The sequence below is a fragment of the Chinchilla lanigera genome, unplaced genomic scaffold, assembly GCF_000276665.1.
Source record: "Chinchilla lanigera isolate Chin_1 unplaced genomic scaffold, ChiLan1.0 scaffold00021, whole genome shotgun sequence".
NCBI lineage: Eukaryota > Metazoa > Chordata > Mammalia > Rodentia > Chinchillidae > Chinchilla > Chinchilla lanigera.
Window position 1 is genome coordinate 22,496,607 of NW_004955422.1, and position 18,563 is coordinate 22,515,169.

At 45.3% G+C, this 18,563-nt stretch overlaps 1 protein-coding gene across 1 annotated transcript in view; it reads right to left on the bottom strand.

The window, feature by feature from the left end:
* Positions 1–17,443, bottom strand: part of LOC106148444 — an 87,162-nt gene extending 69,719 nt beyond the window's left edge. The window contains exon 1 of the mRNA XM_013513836.1: positions 17,356–17,443. Within this exon, the coding sequence (XP_013369290.1) occupies positions 17,356–17,443 (88 nt within the window). The remainder of the gene's footprint in view (positions 1–17,355) is intronic.
* Positions 17,444–18,563: the final 1,120 nt, after the last annotated feature.

The window sequence follows — 18,563 nt, forward strand, 5'->3', positions numbered from 1 at the left end:
AGAGCACTTACATGGGGATCACAAAAGAGAGTAGGCGGATGTGAAACCTCCCAGACGTGTTCATCCCACCTGGAATGGGACAGACACAGAGTAGGTGAAATGTTCTTCTTCCCAACTTCTTCCCAACTTTATAGGATTCTGTAATGGATCCAATTGTTATTATAGAGCTAACATGTGCTTTTCCTCTTTGCTCCACTGAGCAGCTGTGAACTTGTTCACTGGTTCCAAACCCTGACCCTGAGCATATCTTTAGTCTTGATCAAATTGGGTTTGCAGACAATCCCTGAGGACAAGCCAATTTAGGGCCTGATTTAGAGTGCTGTCCCCCAAATCCTCAGAAATCAGGCAGACATTGGGGCATAGTAGAGAGTGCACTTGTTTGGGGCAAGTGGATCTGAGGTCCAGTGTCAGCTCAAAGCAGCTGAGAGACCCCTGGTAAACCACATGAGCTCTCTGTGCCCTGGTTTCTCTGTCTGCCACATGGGAACGCAGGCAAATCATACAGAGGGCACTGTGAGGATGACAGGATGAGAGAAGGTGATAAAGAGCCAGGATGCTGTAGGCAGGCAGCATGCCTGCTAGAATGCATGCCAGTGAGCGTGGGCCTGAGCACGTGGAAGGTCCTTCGCTAGGAGCTTTGGGTTTGAGGTAAAGACTGTCTTGGGAGGGGTCCCCCAACTGCATGTTTGACAGCACATGAGTCAGCAGGAAAGTTCCTACTGAAAAGAATGCAAACCATGAACCCGAAACCCATTTATTAACAACCGAAGGTGAAACAGTAAACTCTTTATTTTTATTTTTTTTTTATTTTTTGGTTTTTCTCCGGTACCAGGAACTGAACTCACGACCTTGTGCTTGCCAGGCAGGCGCTTTTTGCCGCTGAGCTAAATCCCCAGCCCCCTAAACTCTTAATCTTTATCTCTTTTGCTTCTTAGCTATGCCTTTTTTGCATTTACATATAGCATCCCGTTTAACTCTCAAATAACCCTTATGATGTTAGGACCATAGTAGGTATAGGGATGTTACCAATTTAAATAATACCGGCCACTTCTGAGCCAGAGCTATTTGAACAAGAGTACTTTCCTGTGTCTCAGTTTCCTCACCGATAAAGCAGACCTACTAACAGTATTTACTTTTGGGGTTACTGTAATATTAAATGATATATACAAATATTAAAAATGGGGCTTGGCATATAAGAGTGTTAGTTATGACAGCCTAGAAACGCATTGCTCCTGGCAGCTGTGTTAGTAGACTCCAGACCCTGCCCCACTTTTGGACCAACTTCATTTGCAAATGCTCGTCTTGCCATGATGTGTCCTGACCAGGGCAGAGCCACATTTGAATTTCTGCCATTCAGCTGACTGACTGCATGTGTAGTCTTGTGTGGGAGCAAATGCTACTTATCGCCTCTGCCACTCTGCAAGACTGCAAGCAGGGAGCCTGCTTCTGGTTCATCTGATGGCATGCTTTGCTCCTTCCTCCAGCTTGGGTCTTCCCTGCATCCTTCTGCCCACCTTGCTGCTTACCATCTGGCCATATGGCTGGAACTATTTCCCAGGTATTGTGTCTGGGACAGTGTACCTGTGTATCAAGGGTACAGTACTGTAGGTACTGGGGACACCTGAAAGAAAAACACCCTCCAACGCAACTGTTCAGGTTGTAACAAGAGATGAGAGAAAATAGGGCACAGCTGGAAAAGGGCTGAGACTAGAATTTAGCTGCGGCAGCGTAGGTACACAGCATGGCAAATTCTGCCCACTCAGGTAAATGATAGCTTTATTTGAGGCACTGAAACCGGATATGGTCAATTCAGGAAGGACAGCAGGAAGAGGTATCCTGAGGACTGTTTTGAAGACTGCATATGACTTCTTAGAGTAAATGAAAATGCACGCACACAAATTCCTTCAGTCATAGTTTGCACCGTGAAATTAACAGTAATGATGATAGTCCCCATTTATTGAATATTTACTATGAGCCAGAGATGGTGTATGTACATTTAGGTCATGAATCTTCACATTCTACAGATTCAATTATCATAGTTTCATAAAATAACAGCCATAAATGTTCAGGTAGACACTGGGCTTGTGGTTGTGTGCTGGCCTCTACCTCTGAGGCCCTGTCTTAGGCGACAGAGCAGTTCCGCAGGGTGGGTCATGGCTTTGGGGTTATTCCTGTCAGAACAGTGAGACTTTCACAGTGCTCTGAGTCCCCAAGGGGAATATCTCCAGGAGGAGAGAGCGCCCCGCAAAAGGTGTATCTCCACTTGTCATCCAGCCTTGGAGAGCACATGACATCACTTTCTCAAACTCCACCAACCAAAGGCTCATGGGGGTCACCTCTTTTTCTCCTCCTATTATGCGGATTAAACTCAGAGCCTTTTCACTGACCTACATCCCCAGCCCTTTTTAAAAATTTGCGACAGGTCCCTGAGAAGTCTCTAAATTGGTCAGTCTGGGCTTGAACTTGCCATCTTCCTGCCTCAGGCTCCCACAGTGCTAGGATGACAGGAAGGTGTCACCACACTCAGCTGATACCACCTCTTGATGGGAAAATAACAAGGCTCTGAAAGACTGTAGGGAAAGGGAAACATGGTAGCAGGTATTTTGGGGAAATAGAATCTGCAAGTTTCCTGATTGGGCCCTAGTGTGTAGGGTGACAGTAGCCCAAGGTTTCTTCTGGAAACTCAGGCTCTCCTGGGTCCCCTAACATCAATAGTCAATGGAATTAGTGCTTCACAGGGCGTCTGGCCTGGTCCCTCTCATGGCTCCTGGGTGCTTTGGTTGTTTGAAGCTTAAGTGAGCTGCAGTTTTTGCATTCAGAGCCTTTGGGAGATTGCAGGCTTACTCAGTCTGCAATAACTAGGGGATATTATTAATGCGATACTTATATCTCAATATTTATAATTTACAAATACAGCAAACTAATTGTTCAGTAAATACCTTCCTGCCGTCTTACCATGTGACTTCCTTATATTTCAGTCAGACCTTGGAGAGCAAGAAAAGAAGATTCACATGCCATGGGGGCCTTTGTACAGGGAAACCTAGGGTCCCAGCCACATAGAGAGTGGTCCAGAATCAAGTCTCCGGGCTCCAGTGGACTCATCCTGAGCTGGTGTACTTCCCACTCTATGGAGAGGGGACTGGAGTGGCCAGAGGAAGGCCAGAGGACCTTTGAAATGTGTGTTGTGGGGGAACCCAGCCCAGAGACCTCTGTTGTTTAGGCCCATTGAACAGGCAGGTGTCTGCACTCCTGTCCAGCCTGGCTGTAGGTAGGTCTTTTCCACCAGCCTTGGGGGCTTTTTTTGGACAGATTGGGATAGGTTCCCACAGGCAGATAGAATATACCATTTTCATGCCTTCGGTATTTGTGCAGATAGCAAACACATGTTATTTTTAGTTCTAGTGTGCAGGGGAGACTAGAGACTAGAGGGATTCTTGGATGCTAGCACCTGCGTTGAATAATGCTTTGTTCAGAATCTTCCAGTCGTAATAAACTCTACCTGAGCCTTTAGGACATGCCAGGCATTATGTAAACACTGTCCACCCCATGCACCATGCCTTTAATCTGTACCACAGCCCTAAGAGGAAAATGTCATGTGTTTCACATTGTATGGATAAGAAAACTGGTGCCCAGAGAGGTTAAGTAATGTGCCCAAGGCCACACAATTAGTAAATAGCAATTTCAGGATGTAAATCAAGATTCTTCCAAAACAGATGCTCTAAATTATCATGCTTGCCACAGACTCTGATAAGAAAGATGCTGTTTTCCTCTGGATTAATGACTGGAGATACCTGGGAGACCTCAGAGGGTATAGGCATCCCTGGGTTCAGGAAGCCACTGACTAGTTTTCCTCCCCAGTTGTCTCTGGTGCTTGCAGCTTATACCCGGGCTTCCCCTTAGTCTGGATCTTTTGTGAAAAGAAGCTGCAAAGCTGGGCCTGACAATGCAATGCTTTTGTGATATGGAAATATACCAGCTCAAAAGGGAAAGTTTTTTTTTTTTTTCTTGGTTGGTTCTCTGCCAAGGCAATTCACGGCATACATAAAATTTAAGTCTTTGGTTCCCCTTATTTTTTGTTGCCCTTTGCCTTTGGCTTTCCCCTGAGCAGCCTTTCATTCCATTTACTATTATCTTTGATTGAATTATGAAACCGGAAGAATTTGCAGAACTAGCCAGAATAAATGGGTCCTTCTAATCCTGCCGTTACAGGGTCAAATCAGCAAAACACTTGGGTGCGAAGTGTCCGGAGCCAATTTCATTACAGTCTCTATTTGTAGAACCTGGGTGAGAAAAAATTATATTAATAACAAGGAAAGGATACCCTGAGTGGTTTTCCTATTTCACTTATCCCAGCCTACCAGACTACAGCACATTGCAGAAATCCAACTCTCCCCATAGAAAGTTGCACACCTCCGACCTTACTAGCCTAGCTGGAAACATTATTCAACTCCACAAATGTTCTCATTGCTTTAAGTCAGGTTCCAGGCAAAAGCTCTCTCCAAAGAACAAAGTTTCTAGGCCGTATTCTGTCTTAGAAACTATGTGGATGAGTGGGCATGGTTGATGAAGTCATGCCTTCTACCATGTGGCATTGTTGAAAAGAGAGAAGCAAAGAAGAGTCCATAAGCAGATGGGCTGTTTTCACTTTTCTTTTTTCTTTTTTCTTTTTGTTTTTTTTTTAACTGTTCCCTGTATCTATGTCCTTCTTGTAACTAGACTTGGAGATTTTTTTTTTTTTTTCTTGCCTTAGGTGTTGGCTTGACTTGCTTTGACCAATGGGGGACTAGTGCATATAATGAAAGGCAAACAAAATATGTGTGGTTCGGTCTGAACTCTTGTGCCTCTATTACCACTGCCCTGAGAACAGGTTCTGGGTAGTCTGTTCCTTCCAGAAAAAAGAAAAGAAAAGAAGAAGTGAGAAGAAAAAGAAAAAGGAAAAGAAAAGAAAAGAAAAAAGACAAGCAGCAGATCTGAATTAGACCTGCTGCCTGGAGCCACAACCTGCCCAAAGCTAGCCAACTGCACGTGTATGAGCTAGAAATAAATGTTTATTGTTATAAATGCTGACTTGGGGATGTTTTGTTTTGTGGCAGTATTGCTGCAAAAGCTCACTAATACAGTCTAGTGGGGAGACCAGTAACATTCATACCCTTTGTTCTGTTTGATTTAAAAAAGGAATGACGCTCTGTACCACAGCTGAGCCAGACAATTTCTGGGAGTCCTCAGGCAACCTAAATACATCTACAATGGAGTTTTTCTTGTAGAAGCCACATGATGAAGTCTTCTTATGTAGAATTCATGAATAATTTCTGAGGCTGAACAACTACCATGTAAGAATGTCTCCATGGCAGGGAGGGGAGGGATGAAAGGTAGCAGTCAGGAACACGGCTGTGATGTTCATGGTTCAGGTAAAACCATGAAATAACTATTGTGAGGGAGGAAACAAAGGACATTGTGTGTACACTCTTTAAAACTAATGTTCTGCAGACTCTACTCCTGTGAAGGGAGTAAGCAGTATGTGTGTGGGTATAGAAGAACTGTTTCCTTCACTCGTTCTTTTGGCACCTGGCCGTGGATTTGTTAAACAGGACTGTTTCCCCCGAACACAAGACCTAACTAGAAAATAATCAGTTTAAAAACTAGAGATCAAAAACTGCCTGCCCCTTCAGCCTGTCCTTGCCTCACCTGCCGTCACTATTCTCTTGCTCCGTGGTTACTCTTGTAAGCCAGGTGAGGCAAGGATAGCCGGTTGGGGCTGGCGTTTTTGATCGTTAGTTTTCAAGGCAGATTATTTTATTGCTAGATTTTCATTTTAGGGAAACAGAAGGATATGTAAACTGGTATTTGTGCAGCCTCTTGAAGCTGCCCTGAGATCTTGCGTCAGGCTTTTCTTCTTGCCCTTTCATTTATATCTTTTTGTACATTTACTTTTTAGCTGATTGCCTCAGTCTGCAGATCTCATTTTGATCTGGAGGACTGAAAATGTGTGCCTCCAGTCAGCGTTTCTCCTGAGCTTTCTCTGTCTCTAACTCTCCCCTGCCGGGGATTAAATCTGGGGTCCTGCATATGCTGAGCTCACATTCTGCTGCTGATTTATACCACCAGTACTTAAACTCCGATTTCTTATCCAATGGTCACCTCAAGGCTCCGTGAGGTGTGTAATAGTTAACACCCTTTATACTTGTCTGAAATTGAATTGACACTCACCCCTCCCAGTAATTCCTTCTTTCTACCTTAATAAACAGAAACTACATGGTCCCTATTTTTCAGGCCAGAAACCAGAGTCATTTTGACTTTTCCTAGTCTTTCTCTCACTGTGTTTAACCTTTCAGAAAATCATGTTGTCTCTATTCGCTATGTACCTAAGAGAAGGCAATCACCTGTCGTAGAGTTACATCACAAGCTCAGGCCACTCTGCCTCCCCAGGACTTTTCAGTATCTTCCAATCCTTAGTGTATGTGCTGCCAAAGGGAGCACCCAGTAGCTTCCTAAAAGATCTTTCTGTTTAAACTTGACCCTCTTCATCTGTTCTCCATAAGTGGCCAGAACAAAGCAGTTAGAATGTTTATTAGATATGCCGCACCAGTCAGACAAGATCCTGCTCCAACATGCGTGGGGCACCCATGCGCTTCCTGCTGGGGGTGCCTTCTGCTCACCTCCTGCTGCTCTCTTGAGCCCTGCCCCTACCCTGTTCTCTTGGAGGACCTCGGCCCAGGGCTTCCCCTCCTTGTGGAAAAGGCTTTCTTCCCCCAAAGGATCAGGGTGGCTCACTCCCTTCTCTTTCCAGATCTTCATGCAGAAATTATATTCCAACTATTTAGCCATAAAAAGAGTGAAATCTTGGGGCCAGGGATTTAGCTCAACGGCAAAAGCGTTTGCCTGGCAAGCGCAAGGTCGTAAGTTCGGTTCCCGGTACCGTAGAAAAAAAAAAAAAAAGAGTGAAATCTTGTCACTTGTAACAACACGGATGAACCTGAAGCTACTCTGTTAAGTGAAATCAGCCAGACACAGGAAGACAAGTGTGAGCTGGCTCACGTGTGGCCACTGAAGAAGTTGATCACACAGGAGTAGAGAGTAGAATGGTGGTTTCCAGAGGAAAGGAGATGATGAGAGACTGGTCAGTAGGTCCAAAGTGGCTGTCAGATGGCAGGAGTGGATCCTAGTGCTTAATCGCACAGTAGGGTGACAACAATTGATAGTATTGTAGCTTATATTTCAGAATAACTAGAAGAGAGGACTTTTTTTGGTACCAGGAGTCAAACTCAGGACCTTGCGCTTGCCAGCTGGGTGCTGTGCTGCTGAGCTATATCCCTGGCCCATAGAGAGAACTTTTAAAAACATTTCTAAAAATGTTTATTAATTAATACATGTTTGCAGTATGTAATGGTTACATTCATCATGAGGAGTTGATCCATGTATATAACACATCTTAATTCTTTTTATTTTCCCTTCCCATGTCCTCCATCTCCCTTCTGTCCAAGAAGAGAGGATTTTGTTCTCACAGTAGAAAAATGATAAATGATTACGGTGAGATGGATATGCTGATTACCCTGATGGATCAGTACGCAGTGTATACATGAATCAAAATATCACATTGTACCCCATAAATATGAAGAGTTTTTATATGTTCATCAAAAATAATAATATTTTAAAAATAATATCTTCAGTAAGGAAGGTGCTCTGTAAATAACTGTTGAATGAATAAATGAGTCAAGTGACCCAGGAAAAGGGTATCTTGTGAATTTTCTCCCCTCATTTACAGCCTGTAAACCGATTCATTTCTGCAGAAGAACCTAACCACCCACACCAGCAGCACAGGCTGGTATCAACTTCTGCTGTCCTGGAAGCCCAGGTCTTCCTCTGTACCCTACCACTTATATCTCCGCAAGAGGCAGATCCTCTAATTTAGAAGCCTGGTATAGAGTCCTGGGTTACTCTAAGGCCATGAGAACAACCTCTGTAGGCCCACAATGTATGTGTTAGTCCATTTCCTATTGCTACAACAAAATATGCAAGGCCGGGTGCTTTATAAAGAAAAATAGTTGTAATCAGCACATGGTCCTAGAAGTTCAGGGGCCATGACACCAACATCCGCTCAGCTCTGCTGGGGATCTCATAGCAGACAGCACCATTATGGCAGGGGTGAGTGAGAATAGCAAGTTGGTGTGCACAGAATAGAGACTCAGAGGAAGGGCCATGATGCCCTATAATACCTTGTTTTTGTGGGAGTTCATTCAGAAGGATTGGCATTAATTCCTACTGAGGGTGGTGTCCCCATGACCCCATAACCTAACCAACCTTCTCCTAAGCTCACGTTCAAGGTTCCACCACGTGAACACACCACACTGAGACCTTGCTTCCAGCACATGGACTTTTTGGAGATTTTTTTCAAACTATACCCAATCCATGGCATTGTGGTTAAAAAAAAAAAAGCACATCCATGGAGCCAGCAGGATCCTCAACCCACCTTGGAAAGTCACATGGAGTTTGTATCTTGAATCTCTCTCCTGTGGATCAGGCTGTCAGGGTCCTCCTGGGTTTCTAGTCACATTTGGGGTGAGAGAAGAAGACAATGGTAAAGAAAGATCCTCTTTATCAACATGTATGTGGGGGTTGGTGGAGAAGGGGATCATTTTTTCTTTTTATCAAGTTGTTCAAGAAAACAAAAGAATTGAAATGACAGCCCCTGGGCCGAATTCAGTCACAGAAATGTTTTGCTTGGCCCAGGCAGAGTTCTTAGCAAAATCTGAGCCAACATCTAAAACTTGGGAGACTTCTTACAAAAATCTGAATTTTGAGGATGTCCTAAAAATGCCACTACCTTTTAGATGAGGTGCTTGTTCCCAGGTTACCTTGGTTGGTACCAGGTTGGCCTCATTTATGGACATTAATTGTCTTATTCCAGGAAAATTTGATTTTGCCACTCTTGACATAAAGTGAACTTTGATTTTAAGAAGTAGGTATGGGAATTTGAAAGTCAAGCAGTTGCTTCATAGCACAAATAAACTGTACAGAAGACCAACAGCTATAAACCTGAGAATAATGTCTTGATAGTCTACAAGAATAAAAAAAAAAGTTCCCCCGTCCTAGGTTGGGTTTCTTGGAAGTTGAGCCCATGCCAAGGATTTCTGTGCAAAGGGTTTATTAAGTTGGTGTTCCCAGGAGAAGCGGAGGGAGGAGGCAGGGGGTGGCCTCCCATTGACCCTGAGGGGGGCCTGGATCTTGAATCACACCATGATGCCGGGCCCACTTTTAGGCAGAGGCTCCCTTTTCAATTCCATGCAGCTGCGGATGTGGAAATACCCAGGGTGTGCTTAGGGGTCCCGTTCTGGGTGGGCCAGTGGTGCTGGACTCACTGGCTTCACAGATACCATGGAATAGGGCATCTATAGTAGTTACCACACCCCCTGCCTCCAGTTATAGAAGCAACTGATGCTTATTAGAAAGGAACTCAAAAATACACAAAAGATTAAGGAAAAAATCATTACTCATCCCACCATGCACCAAGTTATCCTTTCTTCTACCCTTTAACTCTGAATTAAAATGGTGTGACCCCTTACTCCCCAGATTGTGGGAAATCCAAGCCCCTTTTCAATATTTCTAATCATTCACCCTTGGGGTGAAGGGCAAGCAAATTGACCAAAGGCCTCCACTGCTGGACTCAAAATCAGCTGATCAGTGATGGATCAGTTACAGCATCCATGCCAAGGCCAAGCTTCTCGCCAGGGACTCAGGGCTGCCACCCAAGGTGTAGACACACTGGAGAGCAGACTCCGGCATGAGGACTCTCCAGGGGCCATGCTGAGCCTCCTTCTACCACTTGGCAGCCTAGAGAAATGTCCCCAGTGCTCCTCCCTTCCTCCCTGTCCTGGGGTCAGAGCAGCTTCCTCTCTGCTGGTTCCTCTAGCTCGCTTCCTGTTTTACATCCGGGCATTTCCCCTAATAAATCCCTTAGCATGTGCTTCTCAGACCCAGGTTAGCAGTCTCTTAGGGGTCCCTGTTGCTCCCTATGCTATTTATTTGTGACTACCTCTGCCATCCTGGCTCCTGCCTTAGCTGGTGCATTCTGGGAAGAGGAGCTGGAATTTCCAATGGTGGGGTGGGGGTGGGGAGTAGAAAGCAGAGAGAGAGAGTGAGAGAGAGAGAGCATGCCTTAGAGACACATTTGGCTGTTTGACAGTTTTCCCCTGGCCTTACTTTTTATAGGACTCCTCCCTTAGGTACAGTATCCTGAGCCCCCGGGGAAGCCCACCCAGGAAGCCAGAGAAAGGCAAGGTCTGAAGTGGACACTGAGCTTGACCTGTCAGTCAGCCTAGGGAGGCCATGTGCTTTTTGATTTCTGACCCCACCGATCCCATCTCTTCTGTTGTGTCTTACTTGTTCCCTGTCTTGTGCTGCCTAAGACTGTATGGCATGGCTCCCCTATCCTGTGTCTCTGGTGGTGAGCTCCTTACTTAGCTCTCTGGCTTGGGCATTGGTGTTTTGGTTCCTTGCCCATATCTCCCTGGCAGTCATCTCTGTGCTGGGGAGGATACCTCTTGCAAACACCTGTGAGAGCCTTTCTAGTCCTGAGTCCCAGGCCAGCCAGAAATGCCCTAAGGTTAAAGTTCCAGATCAGCTACCCCTGATGATGCACAAAGGGTTAGGTAACTGGCCCAGCTTGTGGCCTCTTGGCTGGGATGACTCTTCCTGCTGCACTGCAGTTGCTTTCTGGAACAATTGGTTTGGAAACACCCCTCCATTGTCTTCCCTTCTGTCTTCGCACCCCCCACTGGTATTTCTTGGAATTCCCTCCCAAATAAAGCAAGGCTGTGGAACGATTGTCTAAGATCCACTTCAGGGAGCCAGAACAGATTCCCTCCCTCGCTCAGGTCTCTGGATGGATGAAAGCTCCCTGGGGGTGGGGTGGCTCCATGGGTCTGTGGTGTCATTGTAGGAATGGTGCTGCTCTCTCCTCCAGTCACATCCTACAGGTGCCTGAGGAGGATCGTGGGGCAAGGGATACAGGAAAGGATCTTGATGCAGGCGCTGCAGCTGTGTGGCAGATAATGCTGGTTGCATCCCTTCCTCAGAGGGGGTATCTGTCCAAGATACGGAGAGCGGCTGCTTCCTGCGGATGGGGCCTGTGTGTCCTGATCTCCATTCACCCGGCTTTGCTTACTTCTTTATCAAGATGGGACCTGTGGGCACTTGGTTTTGTGACCTTGTGCTAGATTTGCTTGTTGGAACTCTGGAACTGGGGCAAGGACAATGACCAGTGTGTTAAATTTGCCAGAGGGAGTAAGAGTGGGGTAAGATGTTACTGCTGCTGGGTCCAGGGTTTGATACTGGGTGGCTGCCCACACTCAGGAAGGGCACAAATTGTCTCTGATGGTCAGTACTTAATTCTAGAGCCCACTATTTTCTTACCAGGACAAAGTCAAAAAGGCCAACAGGCTCCTGGATATGAAGTTATGAGTAAATCCAGTGATTCTCAACTCCTGGCCCTACTTTTTAGAATCACCAAGACTTGCACTCCAGGAATTCCTCGTTTGATGGGTCTGGGGTTGGCCCAGGAGACTACTCTTTTTCAGAGTGCTAGTTAATGTGCGCTGGAGCTGGCTGGTGCCTGTAGGAGAGTCAATGGTGTGACTCCACTGTTGATAGCCAGTAGGAGTAGGCCTATCTGCGCAACCGAAACTGGAGCCCACCCCTTGCCTCAGAGAACCCATTATTAAACTTCCATGTACCAGGATGGGAGCTGTCAATGTCCCTGATGTGGGATTTGGTGCCCACTTTGAAGTAGGGGCCTTATAGGCCATAGGCCCATCCGGGTGGGAACCATACTGAGTCTTTTTTTTTGTTTTGTTTTTCCAGTACCGGAAATCGAACTCACGACCTTGTGCTTGCCAGGCAGGCGCTGTACGGCTGAGGTAAACCCCAGCCCCTCCCTACTGAGTCCTAATTCACTTTGATTCTCCCTTCTTCTACTCCTTAACTGTGTGATATTGGATAAGATGTCCTCACCCTCGGTCTCCAGCTTCCTTTCTGTTCAATGGGAGTAATAGTATTTACCTCACAAGAGAGTTTCAAGAATGAAACGAGATCCCATAGGTTGATCATCTGCCAGGACGCCTGCCATTGAGGTGGGCCCCACAAATATCATCTTTTTTTTTCTTTTGTCTGGAATGCATACAAGTAAGGACGCTTGTTTCCAAGTGCTTCCTTCTCAGAGCTGTGTCCTGGTGACCTTGACTACAGTATCTGAGCGGGTGCTGGCCAAAGTCCACTTCGTAGCTCAATGGGAAGAGCCACCACGAGCTGGGTCTTTGGTTGCTGAGCTTGGGCCCTGGGGCACTGAAGTTAAGTTTTCAGTTGGAAGTGACTCTTCCACCTAGCACTGCTTTCCTTGATACAGGAGAACCAGGGGCCATCATCGGCTGAAAGAAAAAAAAGAGCTACATTAATTACAGTCTCACGCATGACAATTCACTCTTACTAAAATCTTGCCACTCACCATTCTATATTATCTCCTTTAACCTGAAAAGCAGCTTTTTTGCTCTCTTTCTAACCCAGACCCTGTATGTAGCAGGGTAATGGGATTTATGATTTTGTTTACATCAGTCTCCGTGGCGATCCACCATAAAAGATCAGTTGCTTGGCAACTTGGCATTGTGGCGCTGCAGTGGAGGGTGGAATTTTTTGTCTCTCCAAAGCGAGGGCTTAAGGAATAATGAAAACTTCTGCTCGCACTTCTCATGAATGCTTTTATTTTCAAGGTCAACCAAATGTTTTTTCAGGAAAGACTAATGCACTTTTTCTTCAAGCGATACACCGTAAAATGTTTCTTCAAGATTATCCCGTCTGTACGTGGGGAACAACCAGCTCTGGACATTTTTATTCTCTGCTTGCTGCTGCAATGAGTTTGAGCGACTCTGGGACTGTCATAATGGAGTAGGTCTCTCGCATTTACTGGCATTTTCTGCACTCATTAGCAAATGCTTTTTTTTTTTTAATGAGCTGCTATACACTCTGAATCACTTCTCATCTTAGAAACCAGTTTCATTTGGTTTGCAGTTGGTTTACCACGATCCCTTTGATGATGGGGTCAATGTTAGCAGAGGCCTGGAAGGCACAAAACAGTACCCCAATTTCCCTCTGAGGTTCCCTATTGGCTATAGGCATTTCTACGAGTGATCAAAGGGCCTGTTTTAAAACATTTAAATGCCCTTTTCTGACCTCTTGCTCAATGTGTGGACACGTGAAGGGGAAAAAAAGTTAGTCCTACAGCTGTGCATGAGTATAGCCCAATCTGAAAGCGTGGAGGCTATGATGAAGAGAGTGATGATGACCACAGTGGCTAATTGACCACTTACCATGTGTTTTCTGTATATAATCTCACTTAATTCTTGGAATGATCTTTAGCCATGTGTCATCAGCTACAGGGCCAGTTGCAGCTGCTCTAACAGTGGAGGCCCCACAGATCAGTGCCTCCCACTAGCTGCCCCCATTCCCCTCCATTGCTCAGTTAAACTCAGCCCAGCTTCTCATAGTGAGTGACCCCCACCCTCAACTGCCCTGGTGTGCTAGCCAGCTTCCCATTACTATAATGTAGTATCTGGCACAATCAACTTAAAACAAGGGAAGATTTGTTTGGGCTCACAGTTTTGGAGATTTCAGAACAGTACACAGTCGGTTTGCTATGTTGCTTTGGGCCTATAGTAAGGCAGCGTGTCATGGCAGGAGCTTGTGGTACAGGAAGCTACTTGCAGTGTGGCGGGCAGGAAGCAAAGACAGAGGAAAGGCTTGACGTCGCTAACATCTTTCCAAAGACACACCTGAGGGGCCTAGCTCCTCCCCAACTAAGCCCCACCTCTTAAAGGTCCCTCACCTTTCAGAAGCGTCAGAGGCTAGCCACCATGCCTTCCACATGTGGGCCTCTGAGGAGACACTTGTCCTAATCATATTGTCTAGTCACAGACGTAGCAATGTCTCACTTTCACACTGGGTCAGATTTAGACTCCAAGACATTTTTGTGCCTGTAGCAGGTGTGATAATAACTTACTTGACAGCAGTGGCCCTAAGGCAGTGGTTGTGATTTACGATACTAGATTGGGTTGTCTGAGATACACTCTGCTCAGATCTAACTGTGCATATCCCAGTCACCTAGCGGCCTCACTCATAGGTAGATGCCCAAGCCCCACACCGACAGACTGTGATTTATCAGGTGTGCGTTGAGGTCCAGGGGCCTATGATTTTAACAAGCACTGAATGTTGTTGCTGGGCACAGGCAGCTCCTATGAGCAGCACAGGTCTCAGTGCTTCAGCCTGGTCCCTACTTTGAGATTTGGAAGCGTCACTGCTTTAAGTGTGGATTTTTTTTGTGGGTTCAGCAAATGTTCATTGAGATACTTAAGATGTCCAATTTTCACGTTTCACTCTTTGCCAAGGACTCGGCAAGTCTTACATGTGAGGAGTGTTTACAATTTACATGCATACGTTGTTTATGGAGTGGTTTATAATTTACATATATCATGTTACGTGCTCTGTGGCTCAGTGGGGTGTGATTTGGTCCATGTCACAAATTACAAGAATTAAGAAATGGGGGCCAGGATGCTGATTTACCTATGACCAAGGGGTGGCATAGGGATGACTAGCGTTGCTTGTTTACACCACCAAGTTGCCTGTCTCTGTTTCCATCATGAAAGAGTTGTCTCCATTCTACAGTCAGCAGAATGCACGTGGATGGGGACAGAATCCTAAAATAGAGGCTGAGAGCTTGAGTTCTAAACAGCTCCTATTTCTCTGTCCGCTAAATGAAAACAACGTTGTATTCACTCAAATAGGTTTATGCAGAGAGCTGAATGTGTGTCCTGGAGTAATTGTTAGTTTCCAGTATTCCTAGAGAGTAAGGGGATATATTAGAAGGTACTAGGACAATGAAGCTACTGCTCACATTGACTGCAAATGTTCCATAGGTCTTGGTGATTTTTGCTTGACTCTGAACTGCTTATACTGTTTATAGAATATCATGTGTCTGTGTCCATTTTCTGTCACTAAAACCGAGTGCCACAGGCTGGGTAATCTACAAAGTGTTATATAGCTCCTGGCTCCTGAGGTTGGGAAGTCTAAGAGCCCAGCCCCGCATCTGATGAAGGCCTCTTGTTGCATCGTGACAGGCAGACATCACCTGTGACCAGAGTAAGCCTGCCAGCTCAGGTTAACTTCTTATAAGGCCACCAGTGCCATCAGGAAGACCCCACCCTCAGGATCTCATCTAACCCCATTATCTCCAAAGGCCCTACCGCCAAATAACATTAACATACAACTCTGGGGAGTAAGATGAACTGAAGTGAAAAATTATAATGAAAGTGAATGAAAACAACAAAAAAAAATTAAAGTGAACATTGGGAATTAAATGAACTTTGAAGGTTCACGTTCAAATCATAGTACCATGGTCATGGGTCATTTTGTTTCTTTCCTTACTTTCTTTGAAAAAAAAAGAAAGAAAGAGTTTAAGAAATTGGCTGTTCAGGCAAATTATGGATAAGCATGCTGGTAGACAGCAGGGGTCATCAGAGAAAAATAATTGCAGGGTCTGTTTATCAAACTCTTACTAGGTGCCAACAAGAGCCATTGCAGCAGGAGGTGTGACAGGTGAGGAAACTGAGGTTTAAAAGAGAACTTGCCCCCTCTTGCCTTCTTAGCCATCTGATCTATCACCATCCCCTCCATCAAAAATCTGGATCTAGCACTAATTTAAACAATTCTAAATTTCAAAAGAAGACTTTCTCCCTCTTTTCTTATCAGAGCTTTGATCATGTTTCATTTTTTCTGCTTTCCTATCCCGCAGAACACAACCATGTGATGTATTCAAAGACTGGGGGAGGGAAAGAAGGCAGCGGGGGGCCCTTGAGATAGAAACGGGGGGAAAGGTAAGGGTGTGAGATGCCCTCAGCCCAGCATCACCAGCCTGCTGTGTGGGAGCCCGGGAGTGTGTGTGATCTGATGGCTTGGGAGTTCCCTGGTGGTAGCTCAGGGTTGCTGGGGTCATCGCAGTGCAGATTTTATGAACTCTTCACCTTGCAATGACCTCAGGGTACTCCACCATCTCACATTTCCTCTGTCTTGGGTCTGAATCATTCTTGGGGTGGTCTCTCAACTGCCTAATCTTGAATCTCCCTGCTGTTGCAGTAGCTCACGATGTCATCCTAAGAACAGGTATTCTTCTTAGCTTCTGGCACACACAGGCACTCTGCAAGGTCACTCACATAGCAATATTTTCCCGAGTGGAAACAGGTTAAAGAGGCTCAGGAACATGCCCAAAGATACACAGGAAATAAGTGTCTTGGGCTAAAACCAAGTTGGCCAGCAGCTCTACGACATACATCCAGTGCACTCTTCTGTGTTATCTCTCACGAGGCGCAGACAGGGCTGCCAGCCTCTGGCTGTTTGTGGTCTCTCATGGAGTGGTTTATGGTCTCCTTGAGCCCACCTGTACCTTCGGCCACCTGATGGAAAGATGGGGATTTTCACAGGTGCTAGAGAGTAGACACCCATGGGCCACAACCGGCATGTCCCTTTATCTCTACCTAAGACTAAAGCTGGCACCTCCTGGAGGATCAAGCTTGGTGAAGGAATGTCAGTCCACCTGAGGGAGAAAGATAGAGCAGAAACTGGATAGGTGTGTGGGAAGCCTGCCCAGTGCAGCTCAGTTTCATTACACCGTTATACCTTGGCATCTGTGGGAAAGGTGTACGGGTTTGTTCCAGGACTCCCTCAGTTGTAAGGATAACAAAATATGAAGATGCTCAAATTCCTTACATGAAATGGCTATGTAGAATTTATATATAACCTATGCAATCCTATCCTACACTTTAAATCACCTATAGATGGCTTATAATACCGAATGCTGTGTAAATGCAGCACAAACAGTTATTTTACTGCATTGCTTAAAGAATAATGACAAGAACAAAGATCTGCACAGATTCAGTACAGATGCAGTTTTTTTTTTCCGAATTTGGGATTGAAGCCAGGATCTTAAACATACGAGGTAAGTAGTCTACCACTAAGCTATACTCTGTCTTAGTAGAGATGCAATTTTTTTGTTTTCTTTTGGTACTGGGGCTTCAACTCAGGATTTTGCACATATTAGGCAAGCTCTCTGCCCTTGAGCTACATCCCCAGTCCTCAAATGCAATTTTTAAAAATTTTTGATCCAAAGTTCTTTGAATATATGAATGCCAAGGACAAGCTATCCATGATTCTATTTCAAAAAGACCAGGAGGAAGGTATCAGAGTTCTTTAACACGGCTGGATCCATGAGATATTTTTATTTTTAAATGAGCGCATGACTTCCATAGTGGCTGCACTAACCTACATTCCCACCGACCACGTAGAAGAGTTCCCTTTTCCTGTATCCTTGCCAGCATTCAGTGTTTCTTGCATTCTTGATGACAGCCATTCTGACCAGGGTGAGATGGAATCGCAATGTACATTTCCCTGATGACTAAAATTATTGAGTGTTTTTTCACCCCAAGATGTCATTTTAAAAATTTTTTTAAAAATTATTTATTTTTTTGGTACCAGTATTCAGGACCTTGCACTTCCAAGGCAAGTGCTTGTGGCACTGAGCTATATTCCTGGCCCTCAAGATATCATTTTTAAGGGAAAAAGGGAATTCATCAGCACATAGCGTACCACCTATGTGATATGGCATATTAACACAAAAACACCACAAAGTTCCTGTGGGCATTTAGGGGCACATACATGTCTGGAAGATGATGTTCCTCACTTGGGCTACTTGAAAAGGTGGAACTGGAGTGGTGGTCAAGGAGGACTTGAGCCTTATGTAAAAATGTTCATTTTAATTACTTTTTAGTGGTGCTAGGGACAGAACCCAGGGACTTGGGTATGCTGGGCAGGCACTGTATCACCGAGCTGCATCCCCAGCTCCAAGCAAAATAGATTCGTGCATGATTATTGTAATTAAATGACAAGCTTAATCTGACAGTTAGAAAAGTAAAGGCCATTCATGTCTACAGCTGCCACCTGAGGGCTGCCATTTGACAAATCACATTTATGTCCTCTGAATACCCGAGGCCCAGGGCTTCTATCTACAGCTCTGGGAGTTGGTTTTTGAGCCAGAAACAGCACAGGTGGAAGCTCTGCTAAGTCCGCAGTATCCTTGACTTTGAGTCAGGGCTGGTGATCTCTTTCTTCCAGGCTTTGCCCTTCTTTCACTTCCTCTCCTACATCTCTTTAATCCATTACTTTTGAGGCAGTAAGCCAGAGCAGCAGAGGCTTGAGGTTCTTCGTTCCAGACCCACCTGAATTTGACCAGGGAAGTAAGAATGACATTCTAGAGAGAGGGATGCGTTTGGTCTTCGCTTTTGCCACCTGCTTCTACAGAGCACTGCCCCAGGGCAACGGTAGACTCCTCTGTAAATTGTGTTCAATTTTGCAAAGCAGGTGGATCTCTCAAAAAGGGCATTCCTTCTCATGCGTGAGACATGGGATTAAAGATCCTGTGTTTCCCCTTTACCTTAATCTCCAATAATCCTCAATAATCTTCCTGCTGAAGA